We start from the raw sequence: 25,050 nt of genomic DNA, 5'->3' as shown, positions 1-25,050 counted from the left end.
ACATGTGAATTTGTTTTAGGACCATTTTTCCCTCCCTGCTACAAATCTGGTTGTCAGTACACAGAGGAAGAGACAAATAACTGATTTTCTTCGTAAGGCCCCAAAAAGCACTAAACCAACATTTTCCATATATAAAAGATTTAACAGTAATGCTTAGTATCTCAGGAGTCTCCAGACAAAGCATGTCTGTATGCCTGAGACTCTCTTTTGCCAGTGTTCTGTTTTCTTGTTTTGAATGGATGAGTGGACCTTTTGCAGCACCTGTGGCAAAAATGGCTATCCTCTATTTCCAACCGGCAGAATTTTTGTGCAGGAGAGCATTTTACTTGAATGAAGAACTAATAGGTAATTTTTAAAAATAGCTGAGGGTGAAATGAGAGGTCATTAGTAGATGTAGAGGCATGTGCTAATGGGAGAGTGCGAGTAAGACACTTGGTGGTTCAGGAGAAATTCTCTTGCTACAGTTGTCCATCCATAATCTGTGCATTTGTAGCACATGGAAGCAGTAGAAAGTTTCCTTGTTACTGGTCTTTTACTGGTTGCTTTGCTGGGATGCAAATGTAGTCAATGCAAGGGTTTGCATAAAAGCTGTATATTTGGTTAGATCTTTGGAAGCCTTCAATGAATTGAGCAAAAAGGTCCTCCTTCCCTGTTATGCATACATAGTTCAAGGACTAAATATTGCTTACTTTCTCAAGTAGCAGCCTTCTATGAAACAAGTAGAACACCTACCTTCAGAATATGTCCATCTTTACCACACCTTGCTCACTGGAATTACATGACGTAACAATGAGTCCAAAGTATCAAAAATATTAAGTTCAATCTCAAGTAATATTATTTAATGGTGTAGCTTGACAGTCAGCCCCTCTAAGGGAACGCAGTGCTTATTGACGGTTCCTTCAGACAGGAAAAAGTTGAACCTTGCTTTCACGATATTTTATATAAATAGAATTTTCAAGTTATTCTTGGGCCTCTTTAAAATAGTTTGTAGGATTTTTTTTTTCTTCCCCTACCTAGTGTCTTCCCACTCCATCTTTCGATGACTCTTAAAGCAAGACCCTTTGTATGAAGTGAGTTTCATATACTGAATATTCAAAAATTCAAGCCAGTAATAGATTTTTGTTACTATTTACTAGTTTAATTTTTTATATAAAGTTAGTGTAGATATGTTTGTATGTGTAGTTACATGTGTTTTTATCCAAACAAAATTCAAGCAGATAGTTGTATTTGAGTTTGTCTCTCTCCTTTCTCTGCAGAACCTGACCTAAAAAAGCGCATTCGTGTTCACTTACTTAATGCACATGGTCTTGATGAAGCTGGTATTGATGGTGGTGGAATTTTCAGAGAATTTCTGAATGAACTACTTAAATCAGGATTTAACCCTAACCAGGGATTTTTTAAGACCACCAATGAGGGACTTCTTTACCCTAACCCTGCTGCACAGATGCTCGTTGGAGACTCTTACGCCCGACATTACTACTTTCTTGGAAGAATGCTTGGCAAGGTAAAAACAGGGTTGTATAATATAAACCTATCACAGTACTGAAATTATTCGGTAATGTTTTTTCTTTTTAGATAAGGGTAGATGGGAAAAAATGATGATTTTTCTAGAGCTGAGGAAAAATAACGTTCAGATACTGGATCTGAACATTATTTCCACATATTGCCCAAATCTCTGGTTCATTTTAATAAGTTACATATGTGAGAAGTACAGAGGATTTGCGATACCCTGACTGCCAGTTGAGCAAAGTGTGTATATGTCGTCTTCCGTGTTTATCCTCTTGCTTAAAGTTAAGTTGGTTGATGCCAATAGAACTACTCTGCTTATGGTGATTTTTAACCTAGAGCTTTCTGGAATATGACTGCTGTTTTATCATTTGGAATATATGGAATTAATATTTTCAGAAACAAACAGTTTCTAGTTGTATGAGGTGTACAATTCTTGCTAGCATTTAAGATTTGCCATGAGCATTTACCATACTTGAGCCATATGCAAATTAACTTTCACTTATTCTGCTTGGTTTTTCGTACATTTTGCATCTTTCTTGAGTTTTAGTGCTTGGTGCTTTAGTGCTTTTGGTGTTGTGAATGTTCAAAGACTAATACACACTTGTTAAGCTAGATGAAAAATGAAGGGAAGGGGAGAAAAAAAAAAGAAAAAAGAGAGAAACCATTCCAGACATTCATTATGTTCCGTTTTCTTTTATGGTCAGGGTTAGTACTGAAGCTATTTCCTTCTAAGCCCTTGAAATAACTTTTGTAAAGCTAATAATTGTGAAACAAAGTTTGGAATACAAATTCCATTTCAGAAAAAAATGTATTGATTGCTACTCAGCTATCTAAAACTGAAGGTATTCAAGATGTGAAAGTCCCATTTAACTGCCTGAATTATTTTGGAGGCTAAAATCCTGCTGACTTGCAGTGAGATTTAACATATAGTTGGATGTCCTCTTAGTGTAGCTGGAAGCAGTTTAAGAGGATATTGCTGGCAAACTTGAGTTGTTGAAACAGAGTGCTGTTCTTCAGAGTTGCCAGTCAGCTGACTGAGATGAAAATGCCACTTTGTAGGCAAATTCTCTGTTAATGCATCCTAGCTATTGCAATATCCAAACTTGTTAAATAATGAAAATTTCAAATCGGCCATTTCAATAAAATAATCTTTGAAGGATGTTCCCGCTCTTAATGGGAGATGGATTCAGTACTAATACAATAGTTTGTAATTATGACCTATGTTACCTATCCAAGGCTTCATTTTCTTTCTGCATCTATAGATTTTTGGAGTGGGGAGACGAATACTGCTGTGGTATCGTGAGGAAGTTACTTCACTCCAAAAATGTTTAGTGTTTATCTAGGAATGGGGCAGGGCTCAATTGTCAAGGGGAAGTTTGAAACATTATTTAAAAAAAAAAGACTGTAATTTTGAATCTTTACTTTCCTCTGTCAAAACAACACATTGCCTTCTGTAATTGGATTTCAAATACTAGCATAAGACAGAAGTTGCAAAATGTGTTCTATCTCCCATAGAATGCTACAAGTATAGTTCTGGTTTTGTCTTTTTAAAATCAGAGTATCTATTATTTAACATTTTGAAAGCATAAATTGTTTTTGTATTTGCAGTATGTTTACATAAGGTAAGAATTGACAGTGTTACTTAATAATTACCCCTACCCAGGTGCACAGACACCTTTTTAGTAGTGTATTTAGAGACTTGATGAATTAAACAGAAAGATAAGGCACGATCATACTATTCAAAACCTGCCAGTATTGTGATCTTGGTTAAGTTATTGAATACTCACTCACCCGTTTTCAAAAATGTGTCCATTTTATGCTTTGCACAGGGTTATTTGAGAGCAATAGTGGATTATTAAAAGCCCCTTTGTAAACAAAATAGATATAATGCAAAGGAAGCAATCAGGCATCCACAGCAATTTCTTATTTGTGGAAACCAGTATGTAAAGAGCGCTGCCACCAAAAACTCTCACGTAAGAAGTTTCAGTCTTATCAGAAAACAAATACATTAAAATATAATAATTTATAGAAATTCTCTGTGTCTTGGTAACCATTTCATACTAATATCCACATGCATTTAACTTTCAGTACCATAGATTTACACCTAATTCAGTTTTTCTTCTCATCAGGAAGTTTCTAAGAGCTTGACATTTTCTGTGTTAATTGGTCAGTTCAGAAGTAGAAACATCTGAAAATTTAAAACTTACCTTTAAAAATGGTGTATCTAAAAACTTAAATTATTTTAACCCTAGATAAATTATTGACTATTTGGGGTGTATTTTTGTAGTTAGTGAAGAAATTGAAATCTGTATACTCTACAAACTGCATGGCTGTCTGTGCAACTTTTACTGATCACTGAATGAGCAAAAGGTCTTGTAGAAATAATACCATGTGATCATGTAATTGCATATGTTGTCTGAAATCATTCTTAAAAAAAAAAGCAGAAATGAGTTTGCTTAAACAACAGCTACTCAAACACTTCCGAAGTTTACATTTCTCAACTTCCAGTGACTTTACTCTGTAATGTAAATATTATTTTAACATTGGTGTCTTTTAAGCATTTTCCTTTCTCTTCCTTAAAAGTAAAAGCTCAGCTTACCATGCACACCTCTGGTAGCAGTCTCCCACCACTGGCAGGGCCTGAAACTTGAACCTTTCAGTTTCGCCCACTGGAAGCATAGCAGTGACTTTGAGTCCTAGGCTTTGCTTGAGAGCTGAGGGTGTTCTGGGCTGTTGGGGATGTTCAGACAGAGGTGTTCTAGCCCCAAATTCTCTTTGTTGTCCTGTCTGGAAAGTAAAGTCTTGTTGTCCCATGTGGTGTCCCAGAAGTATGGATGGGATGTTGTAATCCTTTTGCTCTCTCCGTAGGTAGGATTGGGCTGTGGGGAGGCACCTGATTTGGTTTAACTTCCTTTCCACATGCAGTAGTTGTTCTGGCAGCACTAAAAATCTTTCCATGTACAGGCTTTCCTGCTGCAGCTTTGGCAATGTAGTGGACTTGGCTCAGGAGAACACAAAAGTTGCTATTTTGACAGGCTGCCAAAACTTCAAGCCACATAGCCAGAGAAGGGAAGTTTGGAAGCAACACCTGAGAATCTTAAATGAGGATTTTCTCCGTGCTGATTCTTGAATGGTCTGCTGCAAACCTGAAAGGAGGGAAACACTGGTTAACCATTGTGACAGAAAAAATCATCAGTAGAACAGTGACAGATACAGAATTAAATTCTGAACTTCACCCTGTTCAGACCTAAGCTCAGTCTTGTATACCATATTATCTTTCTCCATTTCCAGTTTACATTTGTATTTATTCAATGATGTTAGTGTGAGAGGTGTTGTGGAAAAGGACATTCTTTGCATTTGGAATTATTTGACATCAAGTAGTAATTCTTATGGTAATTTACTTAAATTTCATGACGTATCAGCATTAGTTTAAGGATATGGCAGGAAGTCCATAGAGAGATTAGAATGATAATTTTTATGGTTTCCTCTTCTTCCTTTTTGACATAAACCTGCTAGTTCTTGCATGTATTATGTTTTGCAATGATTGTCTTTGCACGTTTAACGAAGTGACTCTTTCTGACACTAGAGATTTTGATCTAATACACTCAGCATCTTTGGTTATACTGAATTCTACCATCTCCATTTCTCTTCTCTTATTCCAGCATATTGAAGAGCACTAGTGAGTCGTGCATTCATGTTGCTGAAGAACATGCACTATCTTTTAAATATTAAGTCTCTTTTTCTAAGCAATAGAATCTGCAGTCCTTGGAAGACACTGGAGTTTTCTGAAAAGTTTTAGATTTGTTTTGCGAAGACTTAAGCTTTTGTCTTAAATAGTTGAGAAGGCAGTATAAAGAACAAAATGTGTTTTGAGTTGCTGTTGTTTTGAACTGACTCCTTCCTTTGTGGATCCAAATAAAGAACTTTGATAGAAGAAGCAGCAAGTACTGAGCAAAAATAATGTGTTTATTTTAAATTTTGGCATTATTTTGATGATGGATAGATGAGACAATATAGGTTTAGTCTTTGATCATTAATATTTAATGTTATATAGGAGGTCAGTAATTTGTGTGGCCTGGTGGATATTACATTGATGAAGGTTTAAGTTGTGTATTTTCATATGACTTTTTATAGGTTACTATACTGATTTAAGATACAACGGACTGTTCTGTGCATGTATCTAAATGTTGTTAAATATATATAATTGGAAAAAAGTCATATGTCTTTTGGTAAAATTAAACATTAGAAGGGTAATAGTAGAGCAAATACAAATTTTATTACCCTAGTAGTAAATGTGGGACCATTGATTATTGATTAGATTATTTTTCTATATCTTAGAGAGTGTGCCTTGTGGTTACTGTTTGTAACTTTGAATAGAGCTGTGATAGATCATTTGTTGTGTGAGATATTATTCCTGGCTGGAGGGTACAATTCTAAGATTAGCAGTGTCTATAGCATCCATTTTGCAGAAAAACTGAAGTCGTTCTTAAACATCCTCGGGCCTTATCTAAAGCGGATTGAATCAGAGGGAGTCTTTTCACAGCAAGATCTGGATCAGATCCTAAACTCTTAAATCATTAATAAGCTGCACATACGGAGTTAAAACCTTCAAGCAAATGTTTCTAGTAACATAATTGTGTGCCCTTTTTGCACCAAAAGCTTGTAGAGAGAAAACAAAGCAAGAAAACTACAATGAGAAGAACTGGGTTTCGTATACTTGAATATTGGATAGGATGGTGCATCAAACATTGCACTGCTACTCTTCCTCTGTTTCTCTGACTGTTGAAGGGTGGGGTTTTTTTCCTTCTGATTTTTAGGCTACCCTTTCCCTTTGCTTACTGTCCATTTAATTAAGATCCACTTTGGCTTGGCTTAAATCAGTACTCTTAATTGCTTTGTGCTGCAGCCACAATTGATACTACTAGTACCTAGAAAGGTAGGTATGGAGTTAGTGATACTGATACAAAAAGGACGTAGTTTGTGTAAACTTTTTGTTTTATTAATTTCAGTTACCCTGCACATCATTTTGTAGACTCAGCGTTTTGCTTAAAAGCAAGTTAGCTGATGATCATTTGTCTTGGAAAATCCTGAATCATCTGAAATGGAATCAAAACAGGAATTTACCATGTAAAGTGGCATGCTCTTTTAATTATACATTTACAGTGCAGAAACACAATCATAAGAGAGCAAAATTCATACCTTATGGAATTTATTTCATGATTTATGAATGTAGATGTAAACTAATCTGAATCTGTTTTTCTGACACGGTTATTCAGCTTGACAATTCCTTTGTGTACTGGTTCATTTAACATAGCCAATTATCTTTTGATTACAAATAGCTACATTAGTACTAACCTTGTAAATATATGTCTAGCACTAAAAGACTACTGAAATGTGGTATTTTAACTCTAAATCTTTAGGAAGGAAAAGTGTGTATTGATGGATTGTGATATTTATTGGGTCATAATGTATTTAAATTTTCTTTAATGCATATGTTAGTGATTGTTTACCGTGATAAAGTGCATAGAGGTCTCTGCAAGGAGTTCTGCATGGAAAGAATTACCTCATGTCAGTGGTCACTCCTCAATTAAAAGTTCCATTAGCAGATGATTCCTGCTTCTGGTTTGTGTACTGATTGGATTTTATTGCCTCTAAATCAGGTTCCTAGACAGGGAATAAATAAACAGTTAGAGTGTGTGGTAATGGTATCCTGGTCTTTTTTCGCAGTTGGGAACACCTACATCCATTTCAATCAATTAGGTTTGGAATATTTACTGCAATTCTTTATTCTATTTGAACTGTCTTCGAAAATGACTAGTTTCACTGCTGTTAAAATACAGATTTATCTTAGAAGCATATATAGAGGTTAGTTATATAGTAGTAAATGTTTCAATTTTTCAGAAGATTAGAACTTAAATAAGGAGGAGATGTCTTCCTTTTATCTTCAGTTCTTACTAAATTATGTTTAAATTTGAGACAAGAAAAATCTATTAAGCCTTTACTGGAACTTCAGTAGTGAATGATAACTATCAGTTATCCAGTGCTTCCACAGGTACCTCTAGTCCTTCCCTCTCTCATACCTCAAAACCCCCCAAATGACATTGATAGCAATTTATATCCTATACATGGAGTAAGTTACAGAGATAACTGTTCCTATTAAAACAGAAAGAAAGTACCAGGCTGCTGAAATGGTGGTTTTCTGCAAGTACCAACATTGCCAAAGCACTCTATTTTGGTAATAAAAATTCTTGTAATAAAACTAAAAATGTCCAAAATTCTTAGAATAAAAATACTAGCATGACTTTCCATTTTTCAGTTAAAAATTAACTCAAGGTCATTATACCTGATATGCTCCAATGGAGTCTTTGGAAATGGATCCCTACATTTTTATGGTAATGCGTTCATGAGTCAGTCATGAGTTCATTTTGTGCTTATCACACACCTGCAATCCATTTCAGGTATTTACACTGACTGCAGCAAATTTGACAGGCAGGCCCTTTGCATCTGAGTGTTGCTACCCCAAATCTCTGGAACTTCTATGAACTTGTACTTACTGACCTTCAAATTCCCAGTGAGTGGGAAATCAGAAGTAAAACCAATTTACAAAAGGCTTTACTTTTTCTGAAAAAAATATCTTTAAATCTGAGGATACTAGCACTGCCGCAAGGCGTGTTAATAAAGCTCTCTCAGAAGCCTAATTACAGGCATCTAGCTGTGGAATTTTGTGCTCCTACTTTTTTAAAAAACAGAAAAGGCATCCAGTATTTGAACAAAAAGTACACTATGAATTTTCGCAGTCCTGTAGGGAAGATAATGTACCAGATTTTCCATTGCTACGGTGATACAAATGCATCTAGATGTCTGTGCTATTGTAGAGCTCAGAGAACTGAGAAACAGTGACTTAAAGCTACCAGGTAGCAGACTCATCGCATTGTGACACACATTTGATAGAATTAGTTTTATTTTATCATATTGGCATTAGGAACAATATCAATTTGTTTTGCTCACTTTAAAGCACATTATTAAGTATATCTGTAAGAAATTATTTTATCTTAAAACTACTAAATGCTAGCTTTAAAAGTGCTTCAAAAATATGAGTACATGTTAATTTTAATATAACTTATATTTTTAGTTTTATCTTTTTCATTAGGGTAGAAGAGGCTTTGCTGGCCCTAAAGGCTTTGTGAGTGTGATGAGATATTTCTAGGATATAAATAATAAGGTAGAAGGAAGTTCTAATGGTTTTGCTATTTTTCCATCATTTTTATTAATGGTTCTGTACAGCTTTGAAGATCTATTGCACTCTGTAAGTGCTAAGTATTATTTAATAGTAACTGTTTAAAATGACTGAAATAGAAAGGGTTATGGTCTTGGGGCTGATTAGGGAAATAACTGAATTTAAGCCTAGTCATTTACTGCCTCAGCCCATAAGCCGTGTGTCTTTCTAGGGGCATGACTTTAGCATTGTTTTGGTTTTAAAATACAGTTCTGGGTTGTAAAGGATTAATGGAAAGTAGGAGCAATGACTGATTAATTATTTTTCTTAAGAAAGATTTTAGTTGAAATAATAAATGAGAGAATTAATTGTAGACCTGAAAGTGTAAGTAAAGGCACTGAAGCTGCCTTACAGTCAGGGAGGTTTAGTTGGTTCATCTGTGAATTTGTTGACACAGTTTGAACCTTATTCAGCATGTTGTAATGCTCATGTAACCTCTACTATATATGGCTAATTTGTCTGAAATGACTAGACTAGCTTAAATTTTGTCCAGTTTTAAAACATGGTGCAAAGTCTTTTCTTTCTGAAGAGCTGTTTCCTAAATCTTGGGGTCATACCTGACGAATACCTCGTGTGACCATGTAGTACTTAAATAATACGTGATAGTTACCATGTATAGTCCCAGTCAGATATTATTCTCATTATGTTGAAAACAAGAAAAAAGTCCTCCTTGCCCAGAGAACTGTAATTTTTCTTCCTTTCTTACTGTGTACTGTATACAGCTGTCCTTCCAGCTGAGATCTTTCTTCCATAATATATTAAAGCTACTAATTGCATGCCTACATTCTGAAAGTTGCTTGCCTTAAAGCACCATTCCTTGTTCCCCCATCATAGGTGTTTAATGAATGCGTTCAGTATATTCGTAAGTATCTGAACATAGTATTTTTCACTTTAGATGACCAAGTTGTGATCTGTGTCACTGAATTGAGTAAAGGCTTTTGTAGCTAGTCCATGTTGCAATCAATTATAGTTGAACAGTATGTATAGTTGAACTGTACTGTAATCACCACTAGCTAATATTATTTAAAAGAGAAACAATAGGCTTCAGACTGTGTGCTTTGTGCATGAAGTCAAAACCTATTAACCACAGTAGGCTTTCTGTTATTTTGCTTGTTTTTAATATTCTGGTGTGTTCTACAGACATTCACACACAGAGAGCGAGGGAGGTGTATGAAGCTCCTTTTACTGAATACTACTTCCTCCATAGTGAAATAATTGCTCTCAGTCTTTTAACTAGAAAAAACTTCTTTTAACCGTTTATTGGGGGGGGGAGGGAAGGCTAGCAAGGCATCTTGAGATAATTGGGAAAACACTGGGGTGAAGAGTACCAAAAATGATTTGTTACCGAAAAACAGATTTGTTTGTTTGCTTTGTTTTGTTTAGTTGTTTCAGAAGCTTTTAAGTTATTTTAATGGTTATCTAGAGATGTCATAACTTTGCCTAAAGAGCATCCCTAACCTACATGAGTTTGAAATAGTGCTGGGAAACCCAGGTTGGCCCTTTCAGCAGACATAACATTTTAGCTACTGGGAATGCATCGCCTGACAAGCATTACAGTGCTTGTGTGATTGCCCTTGATGTAGACATCCCTGTCTCTGCTTCAGACTGGCCTCTTGCCCCAAGCTTGCATCTGCAAATTGCACTTCCGTGAAAGTGGAATGCTAATACTCCCAGCCTGTTGAGGAGGCAGAGGTATATAGTCTCTGTTAAGGTGTTTGGTTCTGGCCCCTCCCCCCGCCCCCATCTAAACGTTAGAGACTAGACGTCTAATGTCATATTTGACCACCAGTTGCTCCTTTCATGACTTCCTATCTGGATTTTTTGCTTTATGTAAGTCAATTGTAGTTTATGGGACTGCAGGATAGAGACAGTGTGGGAACGTGAACTCTCAGAATTCATCATAGAATGGCATCGGTCCCATAGGTGACGACCATAAGAGTTAAAGGAAACTTGCCAAAGTGTGAGAGTACTTGAATTTTGAGAAGAGATTTGTTTTAAAATATATATTGGTTAAGCTTGCTGGCTTTGATCTCTTGAAGCAGTGTATGAACGGGAACTTCTGACTTACAAACAGAAGTAGTTGCCTCCCTCTGAGAGCAAGCCAGTTTCTTCCGTCAGTGTTGTTGCTCATTGGCTGCTGGAGGAAAAAAGAGGACTGCTTCTGTGGGGAGAGCGTGACCTTATATTGTATTAAAGTACATACTAACGGTGTAGCTTCATATTGCAGCTAATTAATCTGACAGCTGGTTACCTCTGTAAGAGGTGGTCACCATTCCCTTGCATGTCACTGATGCTGTGTTCCTGCCTCCTTTATGTTGATGTTGCAGAAGGCCAGTTCAGAGTTCAACGGGCAGAAAACTAAGCTTAAAATCAGGTAACTTCTAGCTCCCCAAGACAATTCACTAGGGGAAAAGAGGGAAGGAGTGAATCTCCCCTTTTGGCCATTAGATTAGCTGCAGTAAGAAAAACACCTGTCAGGGTGGACTTCCACGAGCAACTGGCTGCTGTAAGGTTGTGCTCCCATTGAAACAAATGGTCTTGCTGTTCCTACCCAGTTTCAGCCGTAGCTGTGAGCTGGATCTGATTCTGATTTGAAAGCAAGCTCAACTTCAGACAGTGTCCGTGCTGTGTCCACCAGCACCCCCCCAGCCCCCAAACCCAAAACTCAACACCCCAAACAAAGCACAACACAAATAATCTGCAAATTTTGAACCTCATTCAGCATGTTGTAATGCTCATGTAACCTCTACTATACAACTACTCTGCTTGAAAACAAACCCATTTGAATCAGCAAGCTGACTGGTTTCATTGCTCTGGCAGGAATGGGTGGAATCACATCTTTTGGCAGCAACAGGTTTTGATCAGTTTATGCTGACTGAGAAACAGGGAAGTTAGATGGAAACTGAAAAATAAAGTTTTAGTTTATTTAGTCATAGTCAGTTGTACACAGCATTTCTCAGCCTCTGTGTACAGTGCTGGAGCTGTAATGTTGTAATTTACCTCTTTGAAACAAAAATGAAGTTTATCATCATTTTATTTACCAGAGTTTTAGTGCATTTTTTATTAAACTTTATTAGGATAGCTTGACTTTCAAACTAATTAAAACACTACTGTTTGTCTTGTTTCCATAAATACTTTGTTTTAAATTTTGCAATCACTTAGCTAAGAGAAGAAGGAGTAATTAAAGTTATTCTCAAGTTGCACAATTTACTTTATTTAAAAATGCTTTATATAGTTTTTAGATGAAGTTATAAATGTTCACTTTGGAACTACCTGAAGATTAATAGTGATGCATTTGAAATGCATTATTTTTTTATTGATTCTTAATGTAGTAAATTACTGAAGTTATTTGGCAGCAAACAGAAATAGCCAGTGATGTTGTTCACATTTATTTTCCTGATAGCGTCACAATTTGCATTAATTGCATTGCAGCTGCACTCACTTATATTAAAAAGCTTCTACTATAATTAATCCTTTTTATTTCAAATCATTTTGGCACAATTTCTAGCAATAAACACTCATAAAAGACAGACACTTGAAAAATAACATACAAGTTTCTTCAATATACCTATTGCTGTTTTTTCCTGACAAGGAATTATTGATAGGCTTCTAGGATCAAGTGTTGCAAGTGGCTAAGACTTAAGACCAGTTTGAAAAATGCTAAGTGGATTATTTTGCATAAAAAATAGACAGGTTTTGAATTTGTGTAATTAACCTGTGTTTAGAAAATACCTTGATTTATGTCTACATTTGTATTTCAGTTGCATACATTATGGAAATTTAATTTATAATCCATTTAGCTGATGTGATCATAGTTTTTAGTGCTATCATTTATTAGTCCTTGTATATTAAATGCTCTAAAGGCTTAAACCTGCCTTGTGTAAAAAATTACACCTCTACATTTACATTTTATGAGTCATAGATGGAATTCCATTTTAAATTCGGGTAGCTTTGATATATTTAAGGAATTACAATGGCTTTATTGTTACTAATGCAGGAACAGCAAACACTGACCTTATACATTGCAAATTAATGATTTATCCCTCTAGTTTGCTTTTAAAGTCAACTATACAAATGAGGATTTTGACTTCTACACCTTGAATAAATCATATAGCTCTAAATATAATGCACCCTTTGGCTTTGAACTCGTTATTCTCAATTCTTTCTGCAAGGTCTAATTCACCTCACAGAAATGTTCTTTCAAAAGTTTAAGAAATTGTGTATATTTTTCTTAACATCTTTGTTGGAATATCATTGAGTGATTACGGCTACATTTATTCTTCTTTTTTTCCTTTTTTTGCTCATTGTGCTTCCTTTTCTAAGTTTGCAGCAGATTATGGAGGAATTAAGTAATGCCAAAACACTGCTCTTGAAGAGTAAAAAGAGAACAAACAATGATGTTATGTTGATGATGCCTTTTCTGATCAGCCTGGCAGTGATATTAATGATACCGTAAAGATTTGGTTGTCATTGTTAGAGGTGCTCATGTGGCAAACAAACGGGACAATGGGAAAGGCTATGCACAGACAGCATGTTTCAGGAATGTTTTTTTAAAGGCAATGGTCTTTTATTTTTCCTTTATTCATGTAGGCTTTCTGTAAATGATGTCATGCTTTCTCTTTCTAGCTCTGAAGTTATCATCTCTCCTTTTGAGAGCTACCATAAGTACTTTTTTCTTCCGATCAACAAGAAATTGTTACTTATTGTATGAAAAATATGCAATGTTGCTTTGCATTACATGGAAATGTGGTCATACAGTAGATCAACTGAGAGTGGTATTGCTGGAGTTTTGTGCATTTTTTAAAATTCTTGAGGAAACTCTCAGTTTACAGAAAAAAATACATTTTTCATGAGCGCTGCATATTCAGGTCAGGCTCACTTTTGGTTCAGTAATCTTTTGACAGGTGTAACAGTGTCAGGCATAGGAAGGATTTGACATATGATACAGTCATAACTGGTTAGCTCTCGGCTTAGAAATTAGGATGGTTTGATGATGCCATTAAGCAGTAGAATTCACCAAAAATATGCAGCGATGAATCTGTATAACATGCAAGAGAAATCGTTTATTTGCATTAGTTTAAAATGTACTGTTTTTACATAGTTATTTTTAAGGGGCAGACTATTTTACATGTAGCAGTTGATATGAATGGAAAAATATTGCTTGTGACAACGCTAATGGATGTAGAGATGCTAACTTTTTTTGGAAGACATTCTTGCTGTAGTTGCATTGTCCGTTAGCAAACTTTGCTTTTCTTGCCAATCTATGCAATTGATACACTTCCTGTTTGCTGTCATACTTCGGACAAGAAGATTAATGACAGATAAGCAGTGACCTTACCTTTTAAATCGCCACATAATTAATTTGTAAAATTTAGGAGCTTGGTATTTCACAAGAATATTCAAATTTCAAACTTCGGATGAATACTTTTAACTTCATGCAATATCTGGGCTGTTGCCATACCAGAAGATCATATTCAGGCACCAAATCAAGAAGGAATTACCAAAAGGTCAAGAAATAGACAATAGCATTCAGAATTCCTGCATATATGCAATCTAATGTACTTTAAATGGCTTTGTTTTTCAGGCTCTTTATGAAAATATGCTGGTGGAGCTGCCATTTGCTAGTTTTTTCCTCTCAAAATTACTGGGGACAAGTGCTGATGTTGACATTCATCATTTAGCTTCATTAGATCCAGAAATGTACAAAAATTTGCTTTTTCTCAAGAGCTATGAAGGGGATGTGGAAGAACTTGGACTAAACTTCACTGTGGTAAATAATGACCTTGGGGAAGCACAGGTAAGAATGACTTTTGCTTTTTTTTTTCCTTTTATGTATGACTGATGAATCATTACTACCCCTACTAATTCATTTTTTAATTTAAAAGTGATAGGAAACAACTGTTAAAGGTGCTTTGTGTTGTGAGGCATCACAGGGATTCTGACTCAATATTTGGAGTAGACAATAACTAATAGTGTACTTAAAAAAAAAAAACAAACCACTTTTGATGATGACTTAAAGGTCTGGTCTTTTAAGTAGTAAACTATAGTGATTATTTTCTAACAGTCATACATGAAAAGTTCTATTGCCCGAGATAATTTCTTGAACAAAATATTTTATGTTGTTTCTTTGATTGCACTTCAAATAATTGCAAAAGTTAGATGATATGTAAACTATAGAAGTGTACTGCCTGGTTTTGGAATCAGAGTTAGATATCAGAATGTTTTTAAATAACAATGACCCTTTATTGTAAGATAAGCGTTGTCTGCTTTAGCTGTAATTTTCAAAGTAGAGGGCCTGAACTTAGACCTTAATTTTTTTTTTAAAAATTTTTTTTTTTTTGAGTGCCTGAGACACCAGGTGAGTCAGAGGGGAGAAATGGGTGTTCAGTGCTTCTAAAAAGCAGTTAGTTAGGACCAGTTAGTTAGGTCCTTAAGTATGAGTTTTTAATGCAATTGTACTATATAATTTGATTATGGCTTTTATTTGCTCTGTTGTGAGTACTAAAGATCACTTATGCTCATAGTAGAAAATAAATGTCACTAGAGCTTGAAAAGTGTGCCTTTACGTGCTAATACAGTTAATCTCCGTAGTTAAAGTCTTCTGTCATGCTTCCTCTTTCATTTTTGAGGATTTAAAATTGTGTACTAGTTATGGTCTACTTACACTTGATTATGGTATTTAATTAATAATTGGATCAAAAAAGTAGACCTGACCACATTGTGACATGCAGAAGCATCTGAATTCAGCCTTGTTTCTTGTGGAAGAAACAAAGACTGTAAAAGGAGGTGCGCAGTTCTCTTGGGTTTGCCTGTTGGTCAGGGAAGCCTGGGACTATGCACGTCTCACAGAAGCAGCAGCACCACTGAGGTGCAGCAGCTAGTCCTGGGAATTGCTAGGTTGAGTTCTCTACTGCTGCTTAAATCATAGCAAGTTTGATGTCCAAGACTTCTGCTTTAACAGCATCAAGCTCGGACATTATCTTTACTCTTCTGTCATCTATTTCCAGTCATTTTGGAAGATCCTAAAACCTGGATTGCATTACAATTTTTAAATAGTATCCTCAGATATGGGGTTCCTGAATCATACTGAAAGGGAGAGTCAACAATTGCCTGATATAAGTAATGTTTCATCTTAAACATATGCCATATGTCATTTTTTCCCTGGGTTACACTCCTTATACGAAACCTTCTGACCTGCACTGTCTTCAGAAAAACACTCAAAAACTTGAAATAAAGGCATGTGATACAGATGTATCAAAAAGCACATTCTTAGAGCGCCTACTCTATTGTACAATATTGTACAGTAGAGCACCTGCTCTGTTGTAGCATGTGCTCTAAGTGACTGATACCGAATTGAGTTCTGTAGTATCCATGTATTTGGTTACGAGGTTGCAAAGCACACAAGATGGCAGTTTCCAATATAACCCAGGATTTTCTGGGGGAAAAAAAAGTCTGTTGTTTGTATTCCAAAGCCATTCATTTAAATGCACTTAAAGTAATAGTTTTGTTGATCACAGCTAATACAAATCCAGTTTAGTCTCTAATTACAACTGAAAAGTAGCTAATATTTTCTGGAGAGGTTTTGGTTTCCATACTTTATACATCTACTCTGTATGTCCTCAAAAATTAGCCACACAAGTTAGAACCTAGTTCAGCAAGTAAGGTAGAAGGACATAGAAAAGAGAAATAGCTCAGAAGTAACATAGGAGGAGATCTAAGTTAGAGATGTTGCCAGCTCTACCTACTGCAACAAAAACTTGTAAAAAGTGCATTCTTGCCAAGAAGCCTAATTTCTTCGTTAAAATTCTCTGAGGGCTATGGCTAGTATTATCAAGACTTTTGATTTTTAATTGTTCGGCATAACTTTAAAAGGAAGATTAAATATAATAGTGAGTTTCTGAGTAACTAAATGAAATGTAATGTAAGTTAAAGATTCTGATGCTGTTTTGCTATGTTTATACTTGGAGAGAAAACACTATATCCGTGAAGTATTAACCATCTTTTAATGAGACTGCATGTTAGTGTAGTTCAACAGAACTAATTGGGTCTTGTCATCGTCTTCTGTGTTCTAATGCAACAAGTTACTTTTTATACTTCATTATCTTAATAAACCTCATATGGATAAATACATTTTGTCTGGTATTTGACTCACGTAACCGTTGCATACTAATTAATTGTGTCAAGGTAAGACTAATTCACTTTGGGAAAAGAGCTTAATTTGCACTCCTTATGTTGAATGTACATTATCTCTAGTTTTCAGCTAAACAACCACTTTAGTGTCTAATAAGTTAGTGCCCAATAAATGCATCATAAATCTATCATTGTAAATAGCTATCCTCATGACAGTGTCCATCCAGCAACTGTGGCACAAAAGCATTATCTGCAATGAAAGACACATTCAAAAGGGGCTCTATTGCCTCTGTCAGTAGTAGAAGGTAGAAATTCTATTATCAGCGTATTGATTCCAATCCTGTAATGTGCTTTTAGATCCCATTAAACTATTGTCAAAGTGCATTCACCAGAAGTTGAAAAAGGTACTTAATAATTTGCACATTAGACCTGCTAATTAGGGGAGCTATGCCATCAACCTTATCTTCCAACCCCAAATAGCTTTAGCTTCTGATAAAGAATTATCTAATACAGTGATACCAGCCTAGATTTCAACTGTTGGATCTGCTGCATAAAATGGTAGCCAGTAAAAAAGTCTCCAAAAAATGTCAGCCTGTAGTTACAGGTGCCTTCATGTAGCTGTGTATATTGATTTTATTTTTCCTTTTATCTTGTAGATTAGATGGTGATAAAATGGTTATAAAATGCTTATAATAAGTGTAAGGTTAACAAATTCAAGAAAATACCTCCTCTTTTCAGACCTTGCTCCCCGCCGCCTCCTTCTCTCTCAGTGAGGAAGGTGAGTTTTGTGGCTGTCCAAGGGAAGAGAGGAAGATTCAAATACGTATTCCTCTTCCTTCAAAAATGTTAAGATTCTGTACTTCAGCGAGTCTTCTCAAACATTGATTCTTGATACTACATGAATCAGAACAGTTGAATATGATCGGAAGACTGCATAATCAGAAGACTCCATAAATAAAGCGTAGAAGCACAAATCCACAGAAAAGCACTATGATATATATGGCAGCAGTTTCTATGAAATCCATATAGTATGGAAGTTGGTGTTGAGACACCTTCCTTGGCTTTTTAAACAGACGTGAATGCCATTGCTGTTACTGAAAATATGTTGACTCACTAAAGGAGAGTTCTTTGCCTTTAAATTTCCCTGAGAGAAAATTTTGAAGGCTTAAAAATAATTCTGAAAGTTTCTGTCTTGGCAGGTTCTTTACTAGGATACAGTGGCCTAGATGAATAATTTGGGGTTTTTTTCAGAAGCAAAATATTTAAGTTGAGGCTGATCCTTCTCAGGCAGATTTATAACACTTACAGCAAATGCATTCTTAGACATTCAAATGCAATCTCCTACCTGGAACTCCTGCCTGAACATCTGGAAGGCAGATGACAGGGAAGGAAAGAAAACTTTTATCGACTTAGTGTCAGAATGGGGAAAAACTTTAGAGGTGATGTGAACAAAAGTGATCAAAGTCCAAGAGAAAAGAGAAAATATTTTCATCTGTCGTAAAAACAAGTTTGTAAGTTCTTGACTATCTGTAAGAGTACTTTTGAAATTGCACTGGAGATATATGTCTTACATCTTCATACACAAAAAAAGAATACCTAGATGACAGGTCCCTTATTCTTTCCTAAAATATTTCCCACTTTACCCTCTAAATATTCCCTTTTTCCCTATTAGGTTGGGAAGCAGCTGCCACTGACAGATCTGTCTGAGCAGCAGCTAGCATTAAGTTTGTCCACCAACAGAGACTTGCCATTTTCTGCCTGTAATCACATTACAAATCGACTTTGTGTGACAGATTATTATCAATAAGCCAGAAGATAAATCCCCTGAATTCTGCTTGACAAATATGTTATTCGCTGTTTTCCTGATTTTTGATGTGTATTTACTTCATTATTATGCTAATGTTCAAAATAGTAGATATAATAACTCAAAATGATCGTCTGAACTGTTCACTTGAACTGCAACTATACATAAAATAGAGATTTACTTTTTTTTTAACAAACTGTGGTGTTTTTCTTAAATAAGAATATAAACGTAAGTTGATCACATTTTTTTGGTATGTACCTGCAGAAACATATAATTGAATTTATAGCCAAGAAAACCCTAAGTGCATGCAACTGTAGTTCCAAGTGTATCTAACCTTCAGTCAGAGGCCTAATGCAATACTTCTATCCACGGTACTAAAAAACGCAGAGCACCTTTTCTTGCACATTTTTGAAAATATGGGACTTTTCTATCCCATTTTGGTATTTCCCCTTCATTTTGAAGACATACTTTGTGAGCATGGAATTGAATTCGGTTATCTATGGTATTGTCTGAATGATCTGAATATTTATCTCAATAATATGTATGATTTGATTGCTTTTAAAATATGTGATTTTGATCATGAACCAAGTTAAAATGATTTTTTTGTTTTGTTTAAACTTGGATCTACAAAATAGAAAATAAGGTGATAACAGAAGTCTGCACGTTTTGGGTAGTTTTCTACTCTTGCCCATCCTGTGTAACCTGTGTTATTATCTTGCACCATCTAGTGGTGAAAATTGGATGGATAAAAATAAAAATGCAAGCAGATAAATCTTTTAAGATGTAATAAATTGTGTTGTGGCCTTTTTGAAAAGGAATTGTTCAAGAATCATTCCTGGCATCTAGAATTAAGTGGGAATTCTACAATAGTTCCTTTAAAACGCCATGAAAACATTGAATGAGTAAAAAGTGAACTGCATCGTCATTTACTATGGTTTTACTGCTACCAAATGTTACTATTTTCTGTCTTCTGTTTTACATCCTTCTTAGCCTTTATGGCATAATATATTTATTATTCCTGCTACGTTAGCCCTTTTGTTTCAGACTGTGATGATACTTTGACAAAAAGGTGGTAGAATTAATCTCACATTGACAAACTCTGAAAATGGATAATTAGATCACTGGAAAACCCCAGGAAGTTCGGTTAACTAAATGCTGTAGTCTTCCTTGTGGCGATGCAGGGTTGTGGGGAGGAAAGGGAGCTACAGAAGTGTTGCTGGATCAGAAATCAAGGTTTGCTACTTAAAAATATAAAAATAAAAGGAAAAATAGGATTTTAAAAATATTTTTTCCTATTTTCTAAAAATAGTCATCAGAAAGAGTACACCACGTTTTTCTCTGATTTGCAGGGAGAACAGAGAGAGAGAGAGAGAATAGCTTTTATGATACAATGAATACAGCTTTCCTGACATCCTTAGACCACTGTGGAGACAATACTATTATAATGCAAACATGAGCATAAATTAATCTGTGTCCTGATCTCTGTTTGCTGACCTGCAGGGAAGGTTAGATGTTTTACTTCACCTAGTGCTGGGATGAATCTTAAAACACAGCAGTTTTCTAGAACACCCTGCCAGTAGTTCCCTTTTGCTATTTTAGGAAGGAAGTCAGTTCAAGCATCTTTTTGTGTAAATACTGAGCTCACAGAAATTATTGTACGCAAATGGAATAGTAACTATTAGTTAGTTTATTGTTGGTGTCCGTATTCTTAAGAGAAGCTTGATGAGTTAGGTGATACAAATATGCTTTAATATGGACAATTTCAATGTGTCCATACCTCAAAGAGGGGAATTGTATTTGGTGAAGTAGTGACAAAAGAACAAGTAATTATGCAGTTCTGCAAAACAAATAGAGAAAATTTGTAAGTGGGCAGATAGCAAAGTATTAGTAGTGTTGAAGTCTCAACAATGATCTGTTCATGTAGAACATCATTGGTAGCTCTGATCCTGGAACACTAAAGAAGACAGAAATCTGAATAATAAGTAAGAGAAAGCTTTCTGATCTTGTTAGGCTTTGTAAAAGGGTATTTTATAGGAGGAAGTTAAAGGAACCTGACTTATTTTAGTTCAGTGAAAAAGTCTCTGGGAAGATTAATGAAGTTGCTGCCCATAAGTAATACGTCATGGATATAATTGAGGAAGGAAAGAGCTGGTGAAGCTATAGGACAATATTGAAATAAGAACGATGGGTATGAACAAACTTTACCCATTGGACTGGAAGTGGAAATTAGAATGTTTCTAATCATTAGATGAATCCAATTATTGACTAACCTTCCAGTGACAATAGAAAAACTACTATAGTGGGAGGAAACAGTACATTTCTAGACCGCGTTGTTGGCTGCAGTAGCAGAGGAGAAAGCTTAGCAGCGCAGGGGCCCCTTCTCATCAGATGTTTCCACTGTGGTATGAAACATGTCCCATACTTCTATTAATACTCTTTGTGGACTTTACCAGTAAAAATATCCTCACCCTCGGGCCGGGCAGTGGCACCAGGTACTGGCCTGTACCCCCTAGAGAGGCCGGCTGCATTGCATGCCTGCCTCTGCAAGGGGTGGACCCCAGGGAAAGCTATCCTGCCTCTTGTGTCCATGGTTCTTGTTGAAGGGGACTCACTCAGAGGGGAGCAAGCTAATGTGCACAGGGTATGAAACAGAGTCAGCTAAACTGACACCTTCATTTTACTTAATTCTTCAGGGAGTAGGATTTAAGCATAGTCAGTACTACCTGTGCACAGACATGGTGGAGTGTTGATGAGTTGTTTTACTGTAGGTGTAACAAAAGCAAGAAGCTTGCAGCTGAAGGATTAAAGTGGGAAGTAAGACGTATTTTTAACACCTATTGTAATTCAGGTTGTTCTAGCTTACCAAGGAAAGTGGTAAATACTCCATCACATGGAGTCTTTACACCAGGATTGCCTGTCTCTCTAAAAAATGTGCTCTAACTCATCTGTGGATTTATTGAGTTAAATACAGGAATCTCTAGACAGAATCCTCTGGCCTGTGTTATCTGGGAGGTCAGATTCACAGATCTTAATGTTCTCTTTTGGCCTTAAAAAGATATGAATCAAGTAAAAATCTGAATGCTCAAAAGCACTGTGAATTTTTAATCTTACCATTTTGCATTTTGCTTAGTACTAGAACAGCTCACATTATTAGGTAGCATGTTGCAAAAGAAGCTATTCACGTGTTTAATTCTCTGTGCTTTAAAGATGTGATCGTTACCACAGACTGAAATGCACAGTTGTTTAAAAAAAATTTAAAAATTGCTGACTACAGAGTGTAGAAAAACAGACTGTGGTTTTTTTTTTGTTTGTTTGTTTTTTGGAAGGGTTCACAAGGTGACAGTACCTCAGCTTTTCAGGTTTTTTTAATCCTCTTCTTAGTACTGTAATAATACCTTTCAGTTGGGCTGCTACTCAACAAAATTAACCTCATGTAGTAAAGAGTAGAATATGTAAAGGTCTTTAGTGTTTTAATAACAACTACCATTGATCCTGGTTTATATCTTAATGCAATTACAGTATCTTCAGTTTTGGGGTTTTTCATTAAAAATTCTTCCATGCTGAGGTATCTTGGTGTACTTGAAGGACAAAAGTTAAGCTTCTCAGTAGAAAAGCAAGGTTTAGGCTTGATTTTGTTTGTTTGTTTTTTACTTTTGTTGAAAGTACTGAGCATGTATAACTTGGATTTTCAACAGTAGGAATTGTCAATGCTTATCATTCTGTAAATTAGGCTTGTATCAGAATCTTAATTTTGACTCGGCGGACATTGCTTTTACCATAATGTGATCTGGCAGAATTCACGATCACCGAACAGACAGAGAAGAGCCTAGCCACTCAAGCAAATCTTTCCTAATCCAACTGGAAGGATAGCGCTCTGTGTGAGCTCTGTGCTTATACAGGCTACTCTCTCTTCCAGGGCACTTATTAGCATCAGTGAAGCTAGGGGCGAGCTTGCCAAGGGGAAGGTTTTCACCTCAGTTTCTGTCTGACTTGCAGTGGGGAATTTAGTATTACACACTGTCTCCTATAAAAGAGCTCTGAATTCGACGAATCCGCTTTCTGGTAATAAACCACGGGGCCATGCGGTCAGCTGCATTAGCAGCTGGAGGTCTAGGTCTAAAAACTGGATGCCAGAGAATGTGCTCTTATGAGTAAACAGGAAAAACCCTATCTTTATAACTTGTCGTAATCTTTTATCTTATTTTGAGGTGAATATTCTTGAGCATATTCTAGTAAACTTCACATACATACATCACTTACTAGAATGTTTTGCAGTTCAATTTTATGGTTACAGCACACAGAATTAAAGTTTACCAAGATGATGAAAATTGTTATGTTTATAGGTGGTTGAGCTGAAGCCAGGTGGAAAAGATATTCCCGTTACCAGCGCTAACCGAATCGCATACATCCATCTGGTGGCAGACTACAGGTTAAACAAACAAATTCGACAGCATTGCCTTGCTTTCCGTCAGGGACTGGCCAATGTTGTGAATCTTGAATGGCTTCGAATGTTTGATCAACAGGAAATACAGGTACTTCTGCTTAAAACTGCAGAAAACAACTGCTTTAAACAGAAGTAAATGCTAATTTTTGCCTGTAAGGTAACTCTAATTTCCTTCACTATTAGGTTCTGATTTCTGGTGCCCAGGTTCCTATTAATTTGGATGACCTTAAATCTTTCACAAACTATTCAGGTAAGCGTATTTTACTTAAATTAAAAAAATGTATTATGACTGACTCAGGAATAAACAAACTTGCTTTTTATCCTACCTTTTACAAAAAAGTTGTCATTCTTGTTAACTTTGGTTGTTAACTTTCGCCAAACTCTATAGACGGGCCTGAATTTCAGAAGATTGGGTAAAATTACAATCTAATTTTATCAATGCTGGGAAATACAGGTATGCAGTTTATTTTATTCGCACACTTAAATACAAGTTTATAGCCGGATAATTAGAGGACATGTAATTCCTTTTCTAAATGGGTGTTAGTCAATGGTTGTGTCTGGTTGCCCTAAAAATAAGTCTGCAAATGACTTCGGGATAGTCATTTCTACCACTGCATTCAGATACTTACCATTTCTCAGACAGCCTGAATAGAGAGCTCATATTTTTTCCTTATGAGAAATGCAAGGTATCTTACTTCATTTTTCCCTGCATTTATCATGAATGTAATCAAAAAGTAGCTACTATATCATCAGTTCACATCCGAGCTTACCTCAAGGTAAATTGGTTCATTAAATAACATCCTGAGTCTTGCAGATTTTGGAAACTCTTGGAGTAAAAGGCAGTAATCCAAAGTTACTAGGTAAATGCTAAACTAAATAAAATTAATTTAAAATAAACAAATAGGATTCAGTGAAGAAAACTGCAGTGAAGAAGGTGAGGGACATAGTAGTCATAGATAAGCAATGATTGGGAAACTCAAAATGCAGTGATCAAAGAGATCTATAGATACTGGAAGTCAGCAATGTAAGCCTGCTGGTTATATTTTCCCCAAGCTTTTAAAGATTGATGCTAGGTTTTCTGAAGAATTTATTTGTTACATAAAACTATTCTACCTATAAATCATTTCAATCTCATTATAGGTGGCTACACAGCAGACCATCCTGTGATTAAAATATTCTGGAGAGTTGTAGAAAGCTTCACTGATGAAGAGAAACGCAAACTACTCAAGTTTGTAACAAGCTGCTCTCGACCACCTCTTCTAGGGTTTAAGGTATATGTTTTCCCGACTTCATGGCAAGTTTTTGTAAATACTACAGATTATAATACAAGCTTTTCTTGTCTGTAGGAATTTACAATTTGAGAAGAATGTTCCTCTGTGACTACAGAAGCAGCTTCACTGTTTGCATTTGCATGTATAATGAGTATAGTTTCAAAATATTTAATGAAATGTTGTTTTGTTTTCTGTTCTAACCGTAAAATTTGATAAGCCTACAAACACATTGGTTAGAGCGCTTACTCTTTGTCGTGGAAGATCCTTGCTGCCATTTCATGTTACTGTGCAGAAGCAGTATTGCTACTAGTTTCAAGGAACAGGTCGAGTTAAGAATAATGTCTTTTAAATCAGGCAAAAGAAGATTTAGGATATAAAAGCAGCTATTAAATTTGAACCTCTTACATCTCCCGCTTCAAATGGATAATTTATTGTGTTTCCTTCTAATTGCCATTTATCTGCTTATAGGGTCACGGCTCGTTACCCTTTATATCTAAATATTTTGCTGCTATCTTTAGATTGCTATTTACAGTGAAGCTTAAGTATGAAGAAAACTGATGTCTACTGCTTATAAAACTAAAGAGAGGCTGAGGCAAGTTCAAGACATTTTGAAACT

General features: G+C 35.7%; 1 protein-coding gene across 1 annotated transcript in view; it reads left to right on the top strand.

Annotated features, from left to right (window-relative positions):
- Positions 1-25,050, top strand: part of UBE3C (ubiquitin protein ligase E3C) — a 79,295-nt gene that overhangs the window by 48,278 nt on the left and 5,967 nt on the right. The window contains exons 18-22 of the mRNA XM_050915866.1: positions 1,257-1,504; positions 14,370-14,582; positions 23,063-23,251; positions 23,347-23,413; positions 24,304-24,434. Coding sequence (XP_050771823.1) covers positions 1,257-1,504; positions 14,370-14,582; positions 23,063-23,251; positions 23,347-23,413; positions 24,304-24,434 — 848 coding nt within the window. The remainder of the gene's footprint in view (positions 1-1,256; positions 1,505-14,369; positions 14,583-23,062; positions 23,252-23,346; positions 23,414-24,303; positions 24,435-25,050) is intronic.

This window comes from Gymnogyps californianus, chromosome 2 (genome assembly GCF_018139145.2).
Source record: "Gymnogyps californianus isolate 813 chromosome 2, ASM1813914v2, whole genome shotgun sequence".
In the NCBI taxonomy this organism is placed as follows: domain Eukaryota; kingdom Metazoa; phylum Chordata; class Aves; order Accipitriformes; family Cathartidae; genus Gymnogyps; species Gymnogyps californianus.
Note: the sequence above shows the minus strand (reverse complement) of the source record. Positions and strands in the feature narration are given on the sequence as shown.